Source organism: Dendropsophus ebraccatus, chromosome 8 (assembly GCF_027789765.1).
Source record: "Dendropsophus ebraccatus isolate aDenEbr1 chromosome 8, aDenEbr1.pat, whole genome shotgun sequence".
NCBI classification, from domain to species: Eukaryota; Metazoa; Chordata; class Amphibia; order Anura; family Hylidae; genus Dendropsophus; species Dendropsophus ebraccatus.
The window spans coordinates 3,282,101-3,300,546 of NC_091461.1; the positions used below are offsets into that span (position 1 = coordinate 3,282,101).

Sequence of the window (18,446 nt, forward strand, 5' to 3'; positions counted from 1 at the left end):
ATCCTACCCTTGCCCACTCCGAGCACTCTTTTCGGGTCCTTTTCCCCAATTGGACAGTGTTCAAATACTTGATGAATCCTAGGAGCTACCTGAGGATTTTATCTGTAGCGATGCACAAAATCTGGAGCATTTGCCATGTCCAGTTGATTTTGTTGTTGTGGACTGGCAACCTGAAGTCGTGATGACTGACGATGACAAGACCCAATTGGCGTTAAGCCAAACAATTGACATGCCCAGTGTGCAGGAGGAGCAGCAGAGTGAGGAGTTAGAAGAGGAGGGGCTGGACGATGAAGCGAACTACCCGACCTGGCAAGGGGTGATGTCCAGTGGGGAAAGTAGTGGAGATGTGGAGGCCCGTGCCGCACCAAAAAGGCGCAAAGAGGCAGAGGGATGTCCAGAGGTAGAGGACAGACGAGTCAGCAGAGGCAGGCCAGAGTCACCAGGGCCGAAGCTTTTCCCCAAAGCAGCCAGTCACGCCAAGCTCCCCCTTGAGGTCACACAGTTCTTTGGGGTGGAGGTTTTTTAATGTTTGCGCAAATGACAAGCTGAGCGTGGTGTGCACGCTATGTCACTCAAAAATAAGTAGAGGCTCTATGAAGAGCAACTTGACCACCTCGGCCATGCGGCGTCACCTGGAAGCAAAGCACTGGGCTCAGTGGGAAAGACCAAATGCAGGAGAACCTGCGCCTGGCGTTGCAGCTGCTGACTCTTCCCCTGTTCTCTCTGCTAGCACTACAGTCCAGACCACCAGCCAGGACACCTTGCCATCTGCCTGTGCTTCGGCCATTTTGGTGCCTTCTTCACCTTTCCCTTCGCCTGTGTCTGCTCCTTTGCCTGCACCATCATGCGCCTCTTCAGTGCAATTGTCTCTCAGTCAGGCATTTGATCTCAGGTGTAAGTACGCCTCTACTCACCCCCTCTGCCCAAGCCTTAAACTGCCACATCTCCGAATTGCTGGCCATGGAGATGTTGCCATTTAAGCTTGTGGAGACGCAAGCCTTCCGTGACCTCATGGCAGCTGTTGCACCTCAGCAGGCCATGCTCAGGCTTATCAGCCTGGGTGATAAGAAGCACAGCCCCCAGAGGTCAAGGATGCCATCTTGCAGCAGGCAGAAATTTGGCTGTTGCTGCTGCAGCTGGGGCCAAGCATGGTCGTGTGTGATAATGGCCGTAACTTGGTGGCAGCTCTGGAGCTTGGCCCATGATTTTAATTTGGTGGTGCAGCGCTTTTTTAAGGCCTTCCCCGACCTGCCGGAGCTACTAGTGAAAGTGCGGCGCCTGTGCGCCCACTTTTGGAAGACCACCGTGACGGCTGCTAGCCTTAAAAATCTCCAAAAACATCTGCATTTGCCCGAACACCGGCTGTTGTGCGATGTCACCACTCGCTGGAATTCTACATTTTATATGTTGTCCAGGGTGGGTGAGCAGCAGAGAGCTCTCATGGAATACCAGCTCCAACTCAGCTCCCTCAGTTTGCCAACCATGAGTGGACATGGATGGCAGACTTTTGCAAAGTTTTAAGGGTATTCGAGGAGTCCACCAAGAGGGTCAGCTGCTACGATGCCATAGTGAGCGTAACCATCCCATTTCTATGCGTCGTTAAAGAATCGCCATCAGGGACAATGCCTTGCATGCACAGGAGGCCGGGATAGGAGGAGACGTGACGGAGCTAGACAGTCACATTACACTACTGTCAGCTTCTCAGGGTCGATTCCTGGAGGAAGAAGAGGAGAAGGAGGCTGTTCGCCACACTGTCGGCGAGGGTAGTGGTTCAGTTGTGTGCATCCCATTGGTCCAGCGAGGATGGGGAGAAGAGGAGGGAGAGGAGGAGGAAATATTGAGCGATCCTTCTGGTGGGGCAGCGAAGTGATGCCAATCCACATCCTGGCACACATTGCTGAATTTATGTTGGGCTGCTTTGCGAGGGACAAACAAGTTGTCCACATAATGGGGATCCAGGTCCGGCTTTACTGGAGCAGTCAAAGCGACGGGTGGGAGGCCTGCTTCCACGTATTCCAGGCTTTTCCATTGCTTCAAAAAAGAAAAGGACTGCTGTTTGGCTAAATAGCAAGGGGAGAGAGACCCTATTGCCGTTTAAAGTAATCCCCACACCAACTTAGCTTTTTGTGATTTAAATGGCTGCATGATAAATTTTCTTTTGCTCAATATTTGGCTTTCTGTCCACACTAATGTAGAGGAAATAAGTTGTCCGAGTATTTTTTCCATTATACAAAGCGGTTATATTGTGTTTGGAGTCTATAGTTGATAGTCTGTGATAGTGGCGTAATACTGAAAGTGGATATATATATGCAATATATTCATGTGTGCAATTCACATTACTGGCTGGGCAATATATAACTCTGCAAACAATTGTATTTCACAAGTCTATTGAATAAACCAGAAACGAACATACGCTAATATTACGCACCACCTAATAAGTACTGCTAGACCAAAAGGTACACTTCTACTTTACGTTCATGTATCCAGGCATGCTTCCCCCCCTGTCCTATATGTACCCAGGCATGCTTCCCCTGCTGTCCCATATGTACCCAGGCATGCTTCCCCTGCTGTCCCATATGTACCCAGGCATGCTTCCCCTGCTGTCCTATATGTACCCAGGCATGCTTCCCCTGCTGTCCTATATGTACCCAGGCATGCTTCCCCTGCTGTCCCATATGTACCCAGGCATGCTTCCCCCCCTGTCCTATATGTACCCAGGCATGCTTCCCGTGCTGTCCCATATGTACCCAGGCATGCTTCCCCCGCTGTCCTATATGTACCCAGGCATGCTTCCCCTGCTGTCCTATATGTACCCAGGCATGCTTCCCCTGCTGTCCTATATGTACCCAGGCATGCTTCCCCTGCTGTCCCATATGTACCCAGGCATGCTTCCCCTGCTGTCCTATATACACCCAGGCATGCTTCCCCTGCTGTCCTATATGTACCCAGGCATGCTTCCCCTGCTGTCCTATATGTACCCAGGCATGCCTCCCCTGCTGTCCTATATACACCCAGGCATGCTTCCCCTGCTGTCCCATATGTACCCAGGTATGCTTCCCCTGCTGTCCTATATGTACCCGGGCATGCTTCCCCCACTGTCCCATATGTACCCGGGCATGCTTCCCCTGCTGTCCCATATGTACCCAGGCATGCTTCCCCTGCTGTCCTATATGTACCCAGGCATGCTTCCCCTGCTGTCCCATATGTATTCAGGCATGCTTCCCCTGCTGTCCTATATGTACCCGGGCATGCTTCCCCTGCTGTCCCATATGTACCCAGGCATGCTTCCCCTGCTGTCCTATATGTACCCAGGCATGCTTCCCCTGCTGTCCTATATGTACCCAGGCATGCTTCCCCTGCTGTCCTATATGTACCCGGGCATGCTTCCCCTGCTGTCCTATATGTACCCAGGCATGCTTCCCCCGCTGTCCCATATGTACCCGGGCATGCTTCCCCTGCTGTCCTATATGTACCCAGGCATGCTTCCCCTGCTGTCCTATATGTACCCAGGCATGCTTCCCCTGCTGTCCTATATGTACCCAGGCATGCCTCCCCTGCTGTCCTATATGCAGCCAGGCATGCTTCCCCTGCTGTCCCATATGCACCCAGGCATGCTTCCCCTGCTGTCCTATATGTACCCAGGCATGCTTCCCCTGCTGTCCCATATGCAGCCAGAGGTGTTGGCATCATTTCCTGAGGTTTCATTGGGCACTTGGTGACCTCCTAGTGGTCAAATCTTGATTTCCAAGTCCCAAGGATTTTTCTCCCATAGACTATAATGGGATTCGATATTCGTTCGAATAGTCAAATATCGGGAGCTATTCGAATCAAATCCAATCTAATCGAATACTTCACTATTCGTTCATCTCTAGAGGAGAATGATGGAGAGTCCATGAAATGTCGTCATCTAGGTGACTGTGACTGAACTGCTGCAGATGCTGGGAGAAGGGGAGATGGAGAACATGGGCCCGGGGGCACAGACACCAGTAGAGACCCCCACCAGCACCAGCAGCTCCCACAGCCCCTCCAGCACTCTTCCTGCCTCTGCCCACACCATCTCCACACATTAAAGGGGGATTCCGACACATTGAATAGCAAAAAAATGTAAATGCAAATCACTATCCAGTGCAGAGCAGTGTGTGTATACAGTGTAGAGTGCAGAGCCATGTGTATATACAGTGTACATTGCTGAGCAGTGTGTATATACAGTGTACAGTGCAGAGCCGTGTATATACAGTGTAGAGCCATGTGTATATACAGTGTACGGTGCAGAGCCGTGTGTATATACAGTGTACATTGCTGAGCCGTGTGTATATACAGTGTACGGTGCAGAGCTGTGTGTATATACCGTGTACAGTACAGAGCCGTTTGTATATACAGTGTACGGTGCATAGGCGTGTGTATACAGTGTACGGTGTGGAGCTGTGTGTGTATACAGTGTACAGTGCAGAGCCGTATGTGTATACAGTGCGGAGCTGTGTGTATACAGTGTACGGTGCGGAGCCCAGTCCAGCTGACTCCTCCCCCTCCCATGTGACCGGTCACATTATGGTGACATCACACAGGTCCTTCCAGCACCAGTATGTATTCCAATGCCTAGAAACTCCTCACACGGCCATTACTGTCGTCTCCTGCCTCACAGAAAGCCCGGGAAACAGACAGACCCTGCAGCAAGACAATCCTGACTGACCCTGACCGGCTGCTTCCTCACTACTGCTAGAAAGGCCGGGAAACCATAAGCTCCTCCCACACAAGTCACATGACCGTGATGTCATCAAGGGTACATAGATTCACTTGGAAATAGCATCTACCATGTAATGTGATGTATAAGGTCCTGGTTGGGGGATGGGCGGCTCCATTACACCTCACTATATACATAGCTTCCTTCTTCTATAGTCACCGCTCTGTATATACAGCCAGGAAGCTGCAGATTACAGCAGCCACATCTTACTTTCTGCTTCATTTCTCATTCTCCACATTAAAGTGTCTGGAAGTTTCTCTCCTCTGCAGAATGAGGAGGTTACTGATCCTTCCTCCCATTCAGCTCCCTACAGTGTAAGAGATTGCTCCTCTACCTGCCGGATCCACCAAGGATGGAGCAAGAAAGAAGAGAGACCTCCATATTACACCTCACCCTGGAGATCATCTACCTGCTGACCGGAGAGGTGAGGGATTCTGGGGGATGGGTCACATGACCTCCCTCTTCTCTCTAGTAATAATACAGGACATGAGCGGAGAGGTGAGGGATTCTGGGGGATGGGTCACATGACCTCCCTCTTCTCTCTACTAATAATACAGGACATGAGCGGAGAGGTGAGGGATTCTGGGGGATGGGTCACATGACCTCCCTCTTCTCTCTAGTAATAATACAGGACATGAGCGGAGAGGTGAGGGATTCAGGGGGATGGGTCACATGACCTCCCTCTTCTCTCTAGTAATAATACAGGACATGGGCGGAGAGGTGGGGGATTCTGGGGGATGGGTCACATGACCTCCCTCTTCTCTCTAGTAATAATACAGGACATGAGCGGAGAGGTGAGGGATTCTGGGGGATGGGTCACATGACCTCCCTCTTCTCTCTAGTAATAATACAGGACATGGGCGGAGAGGTGGGGGCTCTGTATATAGTGATATTTATCAGGGTCTCTCCATCCTCAGGATTACACAGTAGTGAAGAAGACATGTGGAGAGTGTTTGGCCCCCAGCAGCAGGTCAGGAGGATGGAGCAGGGCCCGGGGCCCCATCACGGAGCCTCCACCTCCCTCACTGATACCTGAGAGGAACAATGAGCAGAAGATCCTAGAACTCACCCACAAGATGATGGAGCTGCTGACTGGAGAGGTGAGCAATGCTGCTGGGAATGCTGGGACATCATCCAGGAACACAAGGGATGATGGGTCTGGATGATGACTGGATCATTGTGTGTGTCAGGTTCCTATAAGGTGTCAGGATGTGGCCGTCTATTTCTCCATGGAGGAGTGGGAGTATGTAGGAGGACACAAGGATCTGTACCAGGAGGCCATGATGGAGGACCACCGGCCCCTTACATCACCGGGTAAGAGGAGACTCTCATTGATGGTAAAGGAGAGGGCAGTATTGGGGTCCCCTAGACCCCCCATCACCTGCTCATCACATATACACAATGTATTCAGTCACTGTGTGTGTCTCCTACAGATGGATCCAGGAAGAGGAACCCACCAGAGAGATGTCCCGCTCCTCTGGATCCCCAGGACTGTCCGGGAGGAGATGACACTGTCCTGCAGGAGGAGCAGGTAGATGGAGGGGGAGATGACACTGTCCTGCAGGAGGAGCAGGGAGATGGAGGAGGAGATGACACTGTCCTGCAGGAGGAGCAGGGAGATGGAGGGGGAGATGACACTGTCCTGCAGGAGGAGCAGGGAGATGGAGGGGGAGATGAGACTGTCCTGCAGGAGGAGCAGGTAGATGGAGGGGGAGATGACACTGTCCTGTAGGAGGAGCAGGTAGATGGAGGGGGAGATGACACTGTCCTGCAGGAGGAGCAGGTAGATGGAGAGAGAGAGGACACTGTCCTGCAGGAGGAGCAGGTAGATGGAGGGGGAGATGACACTGTCCTGCAGGAGGAGCAGGTAGATGGAGGGGGAGATGACACTGTCCTGCAGGAGGAGCAGGTAGATGGAGCGGGAGATGACGCTGTCCTGCAGGAGGAGCAGGGAGATGGAGGGGGAGATGACACTGTCCTGCAGGAGGAGCAGGGAGATGGAGGTGGAGATGACACTGTCCTGCAGGAGGAGCAGGGAGATGGAGATGACACTGTCCTGCAGGAGGAGCAGGTAGATAGAGGGGGAGGAGATGACACTGTCCTGCAGGAGGAGCAGGTAGATGGAGGGAGAGATGACCCTGTCCTGCAGGAGGAGCAGGTAAATGGAGGGGGAGATGACACTGTCCTGCAGGAGGAGCAGGTAGATGGAGGGGGAGATGGTGCTGTCCTGCAGGAGGAGCAGGGAGATGGAGGGGGAGATGACACTGTCCTGCAGGAGGAGCAGGTAAATGGAGGGGGAGATGACACTGTCCTGCAGGAGGAGCAGGTAGATGGAGGGGGAGATGAAACTGTCCTGCAGGAGGAGCAGGTAGATGGAGGGAGAGATGACCCTGTCCTGCAGGAGGAGCAGGTAGATGGAGGGGGAGATGACACTGTCCTGCAGGGAGATGGAGGGGGAGATGACACTGTCCTGCAGGAGGAGCAGGTAGATGGAGGGGGAGATGACACTGTCCTGCAGGGGGAGCAGGTAGATGGAGGTGGAGATGACACTGTCCTGCAGGAGGAGCAGGTAGATGGAGGAGGGGGAGATGACACTGTCCTGCAGGAGGAGCAGGTAGATGGAGGGGGAGATGACACTGTCCTGCAGGAGGAGCATTTAGATGCAGGGGGAGGATATGACACTGTTCTGCAGGAGGAGCAGGTAGATGGAGGGGAAGATTACACTGTCCTGTAGGAGGAGAAGGTAGATGGAGGGGGAGATGACACTGTCCTGCAGGAGGAGCAGGTAGATGGAGGGGGAGATGACACTGTCCTGTAGGAGAAGAAGGGAGATGGAGGGGGAGATGACACTGTCCTTGAGGAGGAGAAGGGAGATGGAGGGGAAGATGACACTGTCCTGCAGGAGGAGCAGGTAGATGGAGGAGGAGATGACACTGTCCTGCAGGAGGAGCAGGTAGATGGAGAAGGGGGAGATGACACTGTTCTGCAGGAGGAGCAGGTAGATGTAGGGGGAGATGACACTGTCCTTGAGGAGGAGCAGGGAGATGGAGGGGGAGATGACACTGTTCTGCAGGACGAGCAGGTAGCTGGTGGGGGAGGTGGCTGGTGGGGGAGGAGAACCTCATGGTCGGGGCTGGTGGGGGAGGAGGAGAACCTCATGGTCGGGGCTGGTGGGGGAGGAGGAGAACCTCATGGTCGGGGCTGGTGGGGGAGGAGGACCTCATGGTCGGGGCTGGTGGGGGAGGAGAACCTCATGGTCGGGGTTGTCATTTTGTGTCATTATTTTTCTGTAGAAGGAAATGATTATAATGATTTGCTTCATGTTTGATCAGGGTGACATTGTTATGGAAGAAGAAGCAGAGCTGGATGTGTGGAGTGATCGGCCGTGTAAAGAAGAGGACGTTCCTACTGATATTACCCCAGGTGAGAAATAGGGAATAGCAGGAGGACCCCGACTCTCCTCCCGTACAGCAGTCACTATAAATTATAGTATTTCTCTGGGTCGGAGGGGATCACAGGAGATTCTCTCTCACATCACGTCAAGCTTCTTCCTAATCCTGTGGACTCCGGAGAGGTGAAGCATCGAGGGGTTTTGCGGGATCTGGTGCATCCATTTCCAGTCCTTCTGGTCTTGCTCCTGGTTGATTATTCTTGGTTGCATTTACTAGGTCGTCCTTTGAGGCCGGAGGTTCAGCCTTCCCACCTGTTGTGTTCACTTTGCCCAGCAGAGTTGTCATGGGGACATTGCTTCCACCCGGCCATTGAGCTCCGCAACCACTCTTCTTATTGTATGGGGCTCAGTAAATCATTTCCCAGTATGTTAGAACCATCTTTATACTGACCCCCTCTGAGCTCGGTGATAGTCGTGTTCCTCCTCAAATACATTGTATTCTCTGGCTACCTCCATGGCCTGTACACTTTTAGGCTATGTTCACACGTAGTATGAGACTGGTCTCAGAAAAGATCATCCAGTACTGGGCGGATGATCTCTAGCACCACTGATTTCTGATGCGGGCGCCGCCGGAGGCGCTCGCTCCATAGTGTGCACTGACAGGGTTTTCTTTGTCCACTTTTCAATTAATATCAGCCGCAGAAAACAGACATGTCAGTTTTCTACAATGCCGCGAGAGATCCCGGCTGGAGTGATACCCTGTTTATACACTCCTTCCGGGATTCCCTCGGCCTGCTGCACAACATAGGTTCTGTACCAATCACGCCTGTTGCAACAACAGCCGTGATTAGTACGGAACTTACGTTGTGTGAACATGGCCTTATATTGCTTTATCCTCTGATCCAAGATTGGATAAAATAATTTTTGTGGTGACAGCCGGCAAGGGATTTCCCACAGAACAGATCAGACTGCCTGAGGACCAAACACTGGCTCCCTGCTTATAGTCCTCCTGGCATCAGCCCAGCTCCCATACTGCAGGACGTTTGGACTCTAAGGTCATGTTCACACGTAACAAGTCAGCAGCGGATTTCACGCTCTGATACTTGTTCCCATTAGTCTGTAGCCCTGCATCCTGCGTGGATTTAATTTCCGCTGTGGTACTGTAGGTAATTCTATGCCGGGCAGGTTACACTAATAGACGCAATACTTACCGGCTCCCTCTGGCGCACTCCTGTCTGCTGCTCCGGGTCCCGGCTCACTGACAGCCTGGTCAGCCAATCACTGCACTGTCCCACCGCAGCCACTGATTGGCTGAGAGAGCTGGCAGCGAGTCAGGGCCCGGAGCGGAAGACGGAGGAACGGGAGCCAGTAAGTATCGAGTCTATTAGTGTAACCTGCCCGGCATAGAATTAGCTACAGTCCCACAGCAGAAATAAAATCCATGCAGGATGCAGGGCTATAGACTCTAATGGGAAGAAGTATCAGAGCGTGAAATCCGCTGCCGACTCGTTACACGTGTGAACGCAGCCTAAAGCAGTTCTCACTTGTATGGTTGGAAAACGTTTGACGTCCTGGAGACATCTGCTCATTGTATAGCGCCAGGACGAGTATATATTTACACACATACATTCTCAGTGTAATAAACTGTACATAAACTCAGTGTAATGTCGGTTCTGTTTCTCGTCTTATACAAATTGTCCTGAAATTTTTTATGAGAAACATTTTTTTTTTTTATTCTTTTTTTAATTTTATGCTTCAAAACATATAAATCATACACAAATACAATTACATTAAAATACACGTTATTTTCACCTTAATCCCCTCATACCTTTCCGCCCATCCCACCCTCCCAATCCCATCCTGCCTCCGCCACGTGAGGGGGACCCAAAAATATAATATAAAATATATATATATATATTTATGTCCTTAATTAGTAGTGAATTCTAAATTTACCCAAGGGGCCCAAGTTTTCTGATCTTCTATGTCAATTCAGGAAGTACATTTCCTGGCAGGCCTGACCCCTCGCTGCCGCATTTAGCCACTGACCCCTACTATGTGGTTTCTGATTTCTCCAATTCCGGAGGATCATCAATCTAGCTAAGAAATTCAGCTTTGCTATTAATTGGACATTGGTTTCATTCTGTGCAGTACAGCCCAAGATGAGAGTCATTATACGGTAGTACAAGGGCTTTCCCTTCCCCATATATTCCACCACCTCCAAGGCATGTGAACGTAATCTGCTCCTTGTTCTTCACATCTTGGGCAGAAGTCTGACCGATCACGTCTCGTCTTGGCCGTCACCTTTGGGGGGGGGGGGGGGGGTGCAATCTATTCAGAATTTGTAATTGAATAGTTTGGTGGCTCCTGTTCAATGATATTTTCCCACCACTTTCTAATACATTTTGCCACATCTGTAATAGGACCCAGGTCCATCTCCCATCTTTGTCTATTAGTGTACCCACCTTTAACTTCCATGGCACCGTTAAAGCGACTATGTACCCACAATCTGACCCCCCAAAGCCACTTGTACCTTCTGCTTCTAATCCAAGATCTGTCCTGCGGTCCGATCGGCAGGTGATGCAGTTATTGTCCTAAAAAACAACTTTTAAACTGGCAGTCCCGTGCCAAGCGGCCAGGGCTTGGATTGTGTATGCATTAGGTTGGCACAGCCTCTCTGTCCCTCCTCCCCACCCTCCTCATCATTAGGAATGCTCCAGGCTGATTGTCTCCCATGCATCAGCTGTGTCAGCACGACACATGGGCTGGATCGGTAAGGCATCTGTGCAATGTTAAGCATGGAGAAAATGTGGCATTTTGCCTCTGACCACCGCACGTCGCCTCTGACCACCGCACATCGCCGCTGACCACCAAACCTTGCCACTGACCACCGCGCCTTGCCTCTGACCACTGCACCTTGCCTCTGACCACCGCACCTTGCCTCTGACCACCGCGCCTTGCCTCTGACCACCGCACGTCGCCTCTGACCACCGCACGTCGCCTCTGACCACCGCACATCGCCGCTGACCACCACACCTTGCCACTGACCACCGCGCCTTGCCTCTGACCACTGCACCTTGCCTCTGACCACCGCACCTTGCCTCTGACCACCGCACCTTGCCACTGACCACCGCACCTTGCCTCTGACCACCGCGCCTTGCCTCTGACCACTGCACTTTGCCTCTAACCACCCCAAATTGCCAATGACCCCCTCCAGATTGCCCGTAACCACGCCAGATTACAGGTACCCACCTCAGATTAACTATAAGCACTTCAGTTTATCCGTAACCACCCCAGATTGTCTATAACCACCCCAGATTGTCCATAACCACCCCAGATTGTCTATAACCACCCCAGATTGTCCGTAACCACCCCAGATTGTCTGTAACCACCCCAGATTGTCTATAACCACCCCACGTTGCCCGTAACCACAGCAGGTTGCCTGTAACCACCCTAGATTGTCTTTAACCACAGCAGGTTGTCCGTATCCACCCCAGGTTGCCCATAACCACCCCAGGTTGCCGTAACCACAGCAGGTTGCCCGTGACCACCCCATGTTGACCGTATCTACCCAGATTACCCGTAACCACCCCAGGTTGCCCGTAACCACCTCCAGATTACCCGTAAGCCATCTCCAGATTACCCGGAACCACCTCAGACTGCCCGTAACCACCTCCAGATTACCCGTAACCACCCCAGACTGTCCGTAACCACCCCACATTGCCTGTAATCTAATTTTTTAATTTTATTTTAGTAACTGCGCTATTCTAATAACTATAACTAGCTGCGGTTTTGCTCCAGCAAATTGGCGCTCCTTCCCTTCTGAGCCCTGCTGTGTGCCCATACAGTGGTTTATGCCCACATATGGGGTACCGTTGTACTCAGGAGAACCTGTGTTACAGATTTTGGGGGACATTTTTTCTCCTGTTCCTTGTGAAATTTAGAAATTTCAAACTAAAAGAACATATTATTGGAAAAATTAATTTTTACTGTCTACTTTTGAATACTTTGCTCTAATACCTGTGGGGTCAAAATGCTCACCACACCCCAAAATGAATTCTTTGAGGGGTGCTCTTTCCAAAATGGGGTGACTTATGGCGAGATTTTACTCCGCTGGCACTACAGGGGCACTGCAAACGCACCTGGCGCTCAGAAACTTCTTCAGCAAACTCTGCATTGAAAAAGCTAATTGGCGCTCCTTCCCTTCTGAGCCCGGCTGTGTGCCCATACAGTGGTTAATGCCCACATATGGGGTACCGTAGTACTCAGGAGAACCTGCGTTACAAATTTTGGGGTACTTTTTCTCTCATGTTCCTTTTGAAAATGAGAAACTTTAATCTAAACATATATATTATTGGAAAATTTTAATTTTTCATTTTTTTTACGGCCTAATGGTGAATACTTTCCTCCAGCCCCTGTAGGGTTAAAATGCTCATTATACACCTAGATTAATTCTTTAAAGTGTTTAGTTTCCAAAATGGAGTCACTTATGGGGGTTTCCAGTATACAAACCTCCTAAACCAACTTAAAAAAAGAACTGGTCCCTAAAAAAATCAGTTTTGGAAACTTTCACGAAAATGTGGTATTTTGCTGATAAATTTCTAAGCCCCGTAACACCCTAAAAAAGTAAAATATGTTTATGAAATGAAGCCAGAATAAAGAGGACATATCGGTAATGTGACTTAGTAACTAATTTATGTGATACGACTTTCTTTTTTTAGAAGCAGAGAATTTTAAAGTTCATAAAATGCTATTTTTTTTAATTTTTCATGATATTTTGATGTTTTTCACAAAAAACACACAAAGTAGTGACCAAATTTTGCCACTAACATAAAGTGCCATATGTGACGAAAAAACTATCTCAGAATAGCTAGCATACGTTAAAGCATCACTGAGCCATAAGAGCATAAAGTGAGACAGGTCAGATTTTGAAAAATGAGCCTGGTCTTTTAGGTGCAAATAGGCTTGGTCTTGAAGGGGTTAAGGAACATATATTTGTTAACAATGGTTTGAATTTTTTACAGGCCATCAGATACAATGAAAGTTATACATGTTATATATCATATATAATTGAGGAACATATATAACAAGTCAGTGTTACCCCAGGGCGAGCGGCGTAAACACGAAACTCCCTGAAATGAAAACAAATTCCTTTTTCAATTTGACAGCGCAAATGATTGCGGGTGGTGGTGGGGGTCTCTGTTTCCGATTGCATATTAGCAATGAGAAATATAAAAAAATAAATCAGTTCTACTTTTTCTCCAGATGGTGACAACAAAGACGCGGGACAGACCCTCTATGCATCCACAAACCTTAAAAGAGAGGATTTAAAAAAGAAAGCACGCGTATTGGAACACCAGAGAATTCCCACAGGAGAGAAGCCATTTTCATGTTCTGAATGTGGGAAATGCTTTGTTCAGAAATTTATTCTAGATGGGCATTACAAGGTTCATACAGGGGAGAGCCCATTTTCATGTATGGAATGTGGAAAATGTTTTATCAATAAATCGACTTTAGTACAACACCAAAGAACTCACACAGGAGAAAAGCCATATTCATGTTTAGAATGTGGGAAATGTTTCAACAAGAGTTCAAATCTAATTCAACATAAGAAAATTCACAAAGGTGAGAAGCTGTTTTCATGTACTGAATGTGGGAAATGTTTTACCAAAAAATCAACTCTAGTAGAACATCACAGAATTCACACAGGGGAGAAGCCATTTTCATGTGCTGATTGTGGAAAATCTTTCACCCAGAAATCAGAACTTGTCAAACATCACAGAAGTCACACAGGGGAGAGGCCGTTTTCATGTGTGGAATGTGGGAAATGCTTTTCTCAGAAATCAGATCAAATTAAACATCAAAAAATCCACACAGGAGAAAAGCCCTTCTCATGTTCAGAATGTGGGAAACGTTTTACCATGAGATCGGATCTTAACAAACATCAGAGAGTCCACACAGGGGAGAAGCCATTTTTGTGTCCTGAGTGTGGGAAATCTTTCACTCAGAATTCAGATCTCGTCAAACATCACAGAAGTCACACGGGGGAGAAGCCGTTCTCCTGTTCAGAATGTTCCAGACACTTTGCGAGGAAATCCTGTCTCGTTAAACATCAGAGAATTCACACGGGGGAGAGGCCGTTTCTGTGCCTGATATGTGGAAAAAGTTTTGGCCGGAAGTCTGTTCTGGTTAAACATGAGAGAAGCCATCAGGAAGTGGCGGCCGCCCCCCGAGCTCTTACAGAACACAAGTCTCTCCAGTTCATGACGTCTTCGCTTCGGCCACAGGAGACTTCTGATACTTTTGTGACGTTCTGAGATCGGAGAGGAGACGAGCAGAGGAGAGCTTCTCTATGATCCTGGAGGACTAACAGCGTTGTTTTCTATGTACAGCAGCAGTGATGGTTTTTAGAGCTCTCACTTTATGTTAATTTATAATCATTTTCTTTATAATTGTTTTTATGTCATATACAGGTTATTATTATATATACCAATAGTCACCGTCCTGACAATACCAAACGTGTATGATATTCTATGCCTCAGCTCTGTAAAACACCTAAAGCTTACCATACCGGCTCGTGTTCTGGACCTAAAATGGGAAAATTAGTTTCACTACATCCTTGTCATAATGATATAATGTATGCCGAATACTCAGACCAATACAGAGTTAGTATTGTAATAGAAGTATCCAACAAGCTTCATCAGGGGAGAAAGTATCTAACAAGCTTCATCAGGGGAGAATCGCTGTTTCAGTTTCCAGCAATTCTTTAATATCTGTATTTAAGGTGCCATCCCACTTATCAAAGTAGATACAAAAGGTTCAAAGCAAATAGCAGCCGTCAGTCACAGTGTTTCTGAGTTAAGGTAGAAAGTAGATGGCCCCAAGGAGGTCATAGAGAGGATGGAGAAGGGAAAGCAGAGAGGGAGACGAGATTAGGGAATGTTATAAGCCTGAAGAGATGAGTCTATAGGGGACGCTTGAAACTGTTGGAGTTGGAGAGAAGTCTGAGGTCTTTGGGTAAAGTGTCCAGAGAACTGGTGCAGCACAAGAGAAGTCCTGGAGGCCGGAGTGGGAGGTTCTGATTATGGAAGAGGTTAGTGTGAGGTCATTAGCAGCATACAGAGCACGGGGAGGATGGTAGGTGGAGATGAGGGAGGAGATGTATGGGGGGCAGAGTTGTGGAGATGAGGGAGGAGGTGGATGGAGGGCAGAGTTGTGGAGATGAGGGAGGAGATGTATAGAGGGGCAGAGTTGTGGAGATGAGGAGATGTATGGAGGGCAGAGTTGTGGAGATGAGGGAGGAGATGTATGGAGGGCAGAGTTGTGGAGATGAGGGAGGAGATGTATGGAGGGCAGAGTTGTGGAGATGAGGAGATGTATGGAGGGCAGAGTTGTGGAGATGAGGGAGGAGATGTATGGAGGGCAGAGTTGTGGAGATGAGGGAGGAGATGTATGGAGGGCAGAGTTGTGGAGATGAGGGAGGAGATGTATGGAGGGCAGAGTTGTGGAGATGAGGGAGGAGATGTATGGAGGGGCAGAGTTGTGGAGATGAGGAGATGTATGGAGGGCAGAGTTGTGGAGATGAGGGAGGAGATGTATGGATGGCAGAGTTGTGGAGATGAGGAGATGTATGGAGGCAGAGTTGTGGAGATGAGGGAGGAGATGTATGGAGGGCAGAGTTGTGGAGATGAGGGAGGAGATGTATGGAGGGCAGAGTTGTGGAGATGAGGGAGGAGATGTATGGGGAGGGCAGAGTTGTGGAGATGAGGGAGGAGATGTATGGAGGGCAGAGTTGTGGAGATGAGGGAGGAGATGTATGGAGGGCAGAGTTGTGGAGATGAGGGAGGAGATGTATGGAGGGCAGAGTTGTGGAGATGAGGGAGGAGATGTATGGAGGGGCAGAGTTGTGGAGATGAGGGAGGAGATGTATGGAGGGCAGAGTTGTGGAGATGAGGGAGGAGATGTATGGAGGGCAGAGTTGTGGAGATGAGGGAGGAGATGTATGGGGAGGGCAGAGTTGTGGAGATGAGGGAGGAGATGTATGGGGGCAGAGTTGAGGAGATGTATGGAGGGGCAGAGTTATGGAGATGAGGGAGGAGATGTATGGAGGGGCAGAGTTATGGAGATGTATGGAGGGCAGAGTTGTGGAGATGAGGAGATGTATGGAGGGGCAGAGTTGTGGAGATGAGGAGATGTATGGAGGGGCAGAGTTGTGGAGATGAGGAGATGTATGGAGGGCAGAGTTGTGGAGATGAGGAGATGTATGGAGGGCAGAGTTGTGGAGATGAGGGAGGAGATGTATGGAGGGCAGAGTTGTGGAGATGAGGGAGGAGATGTATGGGGAGGGCAGAGTTGTGGAGATGAGGGAGGAGATGTATGGAGGGCAGAGTTGTGGAGATGAGGGAGGAGATGTATGGAGGGCAGAGTTGTGGAGATGAGGGAGGAGATGTATGGAGGGCAGAGTTGTGGAGATGAGGGAGGAGATGTATGGAGGGGCAGAGTTGTGGAGATGAGGGAGGAGATGTATGGAGGGCAGAGTTGTGGAGATGAGGGAGGAGATGTATGGAGGGCAGAGTTGTGGAGATGAGGGAGGAGATGTATGGGGAGGGCAGAGTTGTGGAGATGAGGGAGGAGATGTATGGGGGCAGAGTTGAGGAGATGTATGGAGGGGCAGAGTTATGGAGATGAGGGAGGAGATGTATGGAGGGGCAGAGTTATGGAGATGTATGGAGGGGCAGAGTTGTGGAGATGAGGAGATGTATGGAGGGGCAGAGTTGTGGAGATGAGGAGATGTATGGAGGGCAGAGTTGTGGAGATGAGGAGATGTATGGAGGGCAGAGTTGTGGAGATGAGGAGATGTATGGAGGGCAGAGTTGTGGAGATGAGGGAGGAGATGTATGGAGGGCAGAGTTGTGGAGATGAGGAGATGTATGGAGGGCAGAGTTGTGGAGATTAGGAGATGTATGGAGGGCAGAGTTGTGGAGATTTATGGAGGGCAGAGTTGTGGAGATGTATGGAGGGACAGAGTTGAGGAGATGTATGGAGGGGCAGAGTTGTGGAGATGAGGGAGGAGATGTATGGAGGGACAGAGTTGTGGAGATGAGGGAGGAGATGTATGGAGGGCAGAGTTGTGGAGATGAGGGAGGAGATGTATGGAGGGCAGAGTTGTGGAGATGAGGGAGGAGATGTATGGAGGGGCAGAGTTGTGGAGATGAGGGAGGAGATGTATGGAGGGCAGAGTTGTGGAGATGAGGGAGGAGATGTATGGAGGGCAGAGTTGTGGAGATGAGGGAGGAGATGTATGGGGAGGGCAGAGTTGTGGAGATGAGGGAGGAGATGTATGGGGGCAGAGTTGAGGAGATGTATGGAGGGGCAGAGTTATGGAGATGAGGGAGGAGATGTATGGAGGGGCAGAGTTATGGAGATGTATGGAGGGGCAGAGTTGTGGAGATGAGGAGATGTATGGAGGGGCAGAGTTGTGGAGATGAGGAGATGTATGGAGGGCAGAGTTGTGGAGATGAGGAGATGTATGGAGGGCAGAGTTGTGGAGATGAGGAGATGTATGGAGGGCAGAGTTGTGGAGATGAGGGAGGAGATGTATGGAGGGCAGAGTTGTGGAGATGAGGAGATGTATGGAGGGCAGAGTTGTGGAGATTAGGAGATGTATGGAGGGCAGAGTTGTGGAGATTTATGGAGGGCAGAGTTGTGGAGATGTATGGAGGGACAGAGTTGAGGAGATGTATGGAGGGGCAGAGTTGTGGAGATGAGGGAGGAGATGTATGGAGGGACAGAGTTGTGGAGATGAGGGAGGAGATGTATGGAGGAGGGCAGAGTTGTGGAGATGTATGGAGGGCAGAGTTGTGGAGAACTTTATAGGTGAGGAGTTTGAACTGTGTTCTGTATTTAATGGGTAACCAGTGCAGTGACTGGCACAGGGGGGAGACGGCTGGAGAGGAAGATGAGACTCCAGGCTCCATAAGTATCAGCCCTGTGGTCTTGCCTGCGATAGAACCTGGTTCCTCCTGTGTATCTTGACCTAGCATTACTCTTACTTTGTACTTCTGATACCTGACCTTTTGGCTTGGACCTTGACTATTCTTTGGATCACGATTTTGTACCTATACTGACCGGCTGTTACCGACTCGGACCTCTGACTTTCCCTTGCTTGTTTCTTAGTCTTGTCTCTGTTTTTTGTGTATTCACTTTGCCAGGTTAGGGAACGCCGCCCAGTTGTCTGCAGCTATTTAGGGCTGTTGTGGCAAGTAGGTAGGGCCAGCTGGGGTGGGTGCCAGTTCTAGGGCTGCACTTGTCTTGTTT

General features: G+C 49.8%; 1 protein-coding gene and 1 pseudogene across 1 annotated transcript in view; both read left to right on the forward strand.

The window, feature by feature from the left end:
* LOC138798988 (zinc finger protein 271-like) overlaps positions 1-14,679 on the forward strand; it is a 69,064-nt gene extending 54,385 nt beyond the window's left edge. Inside the window, exon 8 of the mRNA XM_069979644.1 lies at positions 13,577-14,679. Coding sequence (XP_069835745.1) covers positions 13,577-14,446 — 870 coding nt within the window. The 3' untranslated portion in view covers positions 14,447-14,679. The remainder of the gene's footprint in view (positions 1-13,576) is intronic.
* Positions 1-18,446, forward strand: part of LOC138799061 (zinc finger protein 585A-like) — a 178,240-nt pseudogene that overhangs the window by 79,282 nt on the left and 80,512 nt on the right.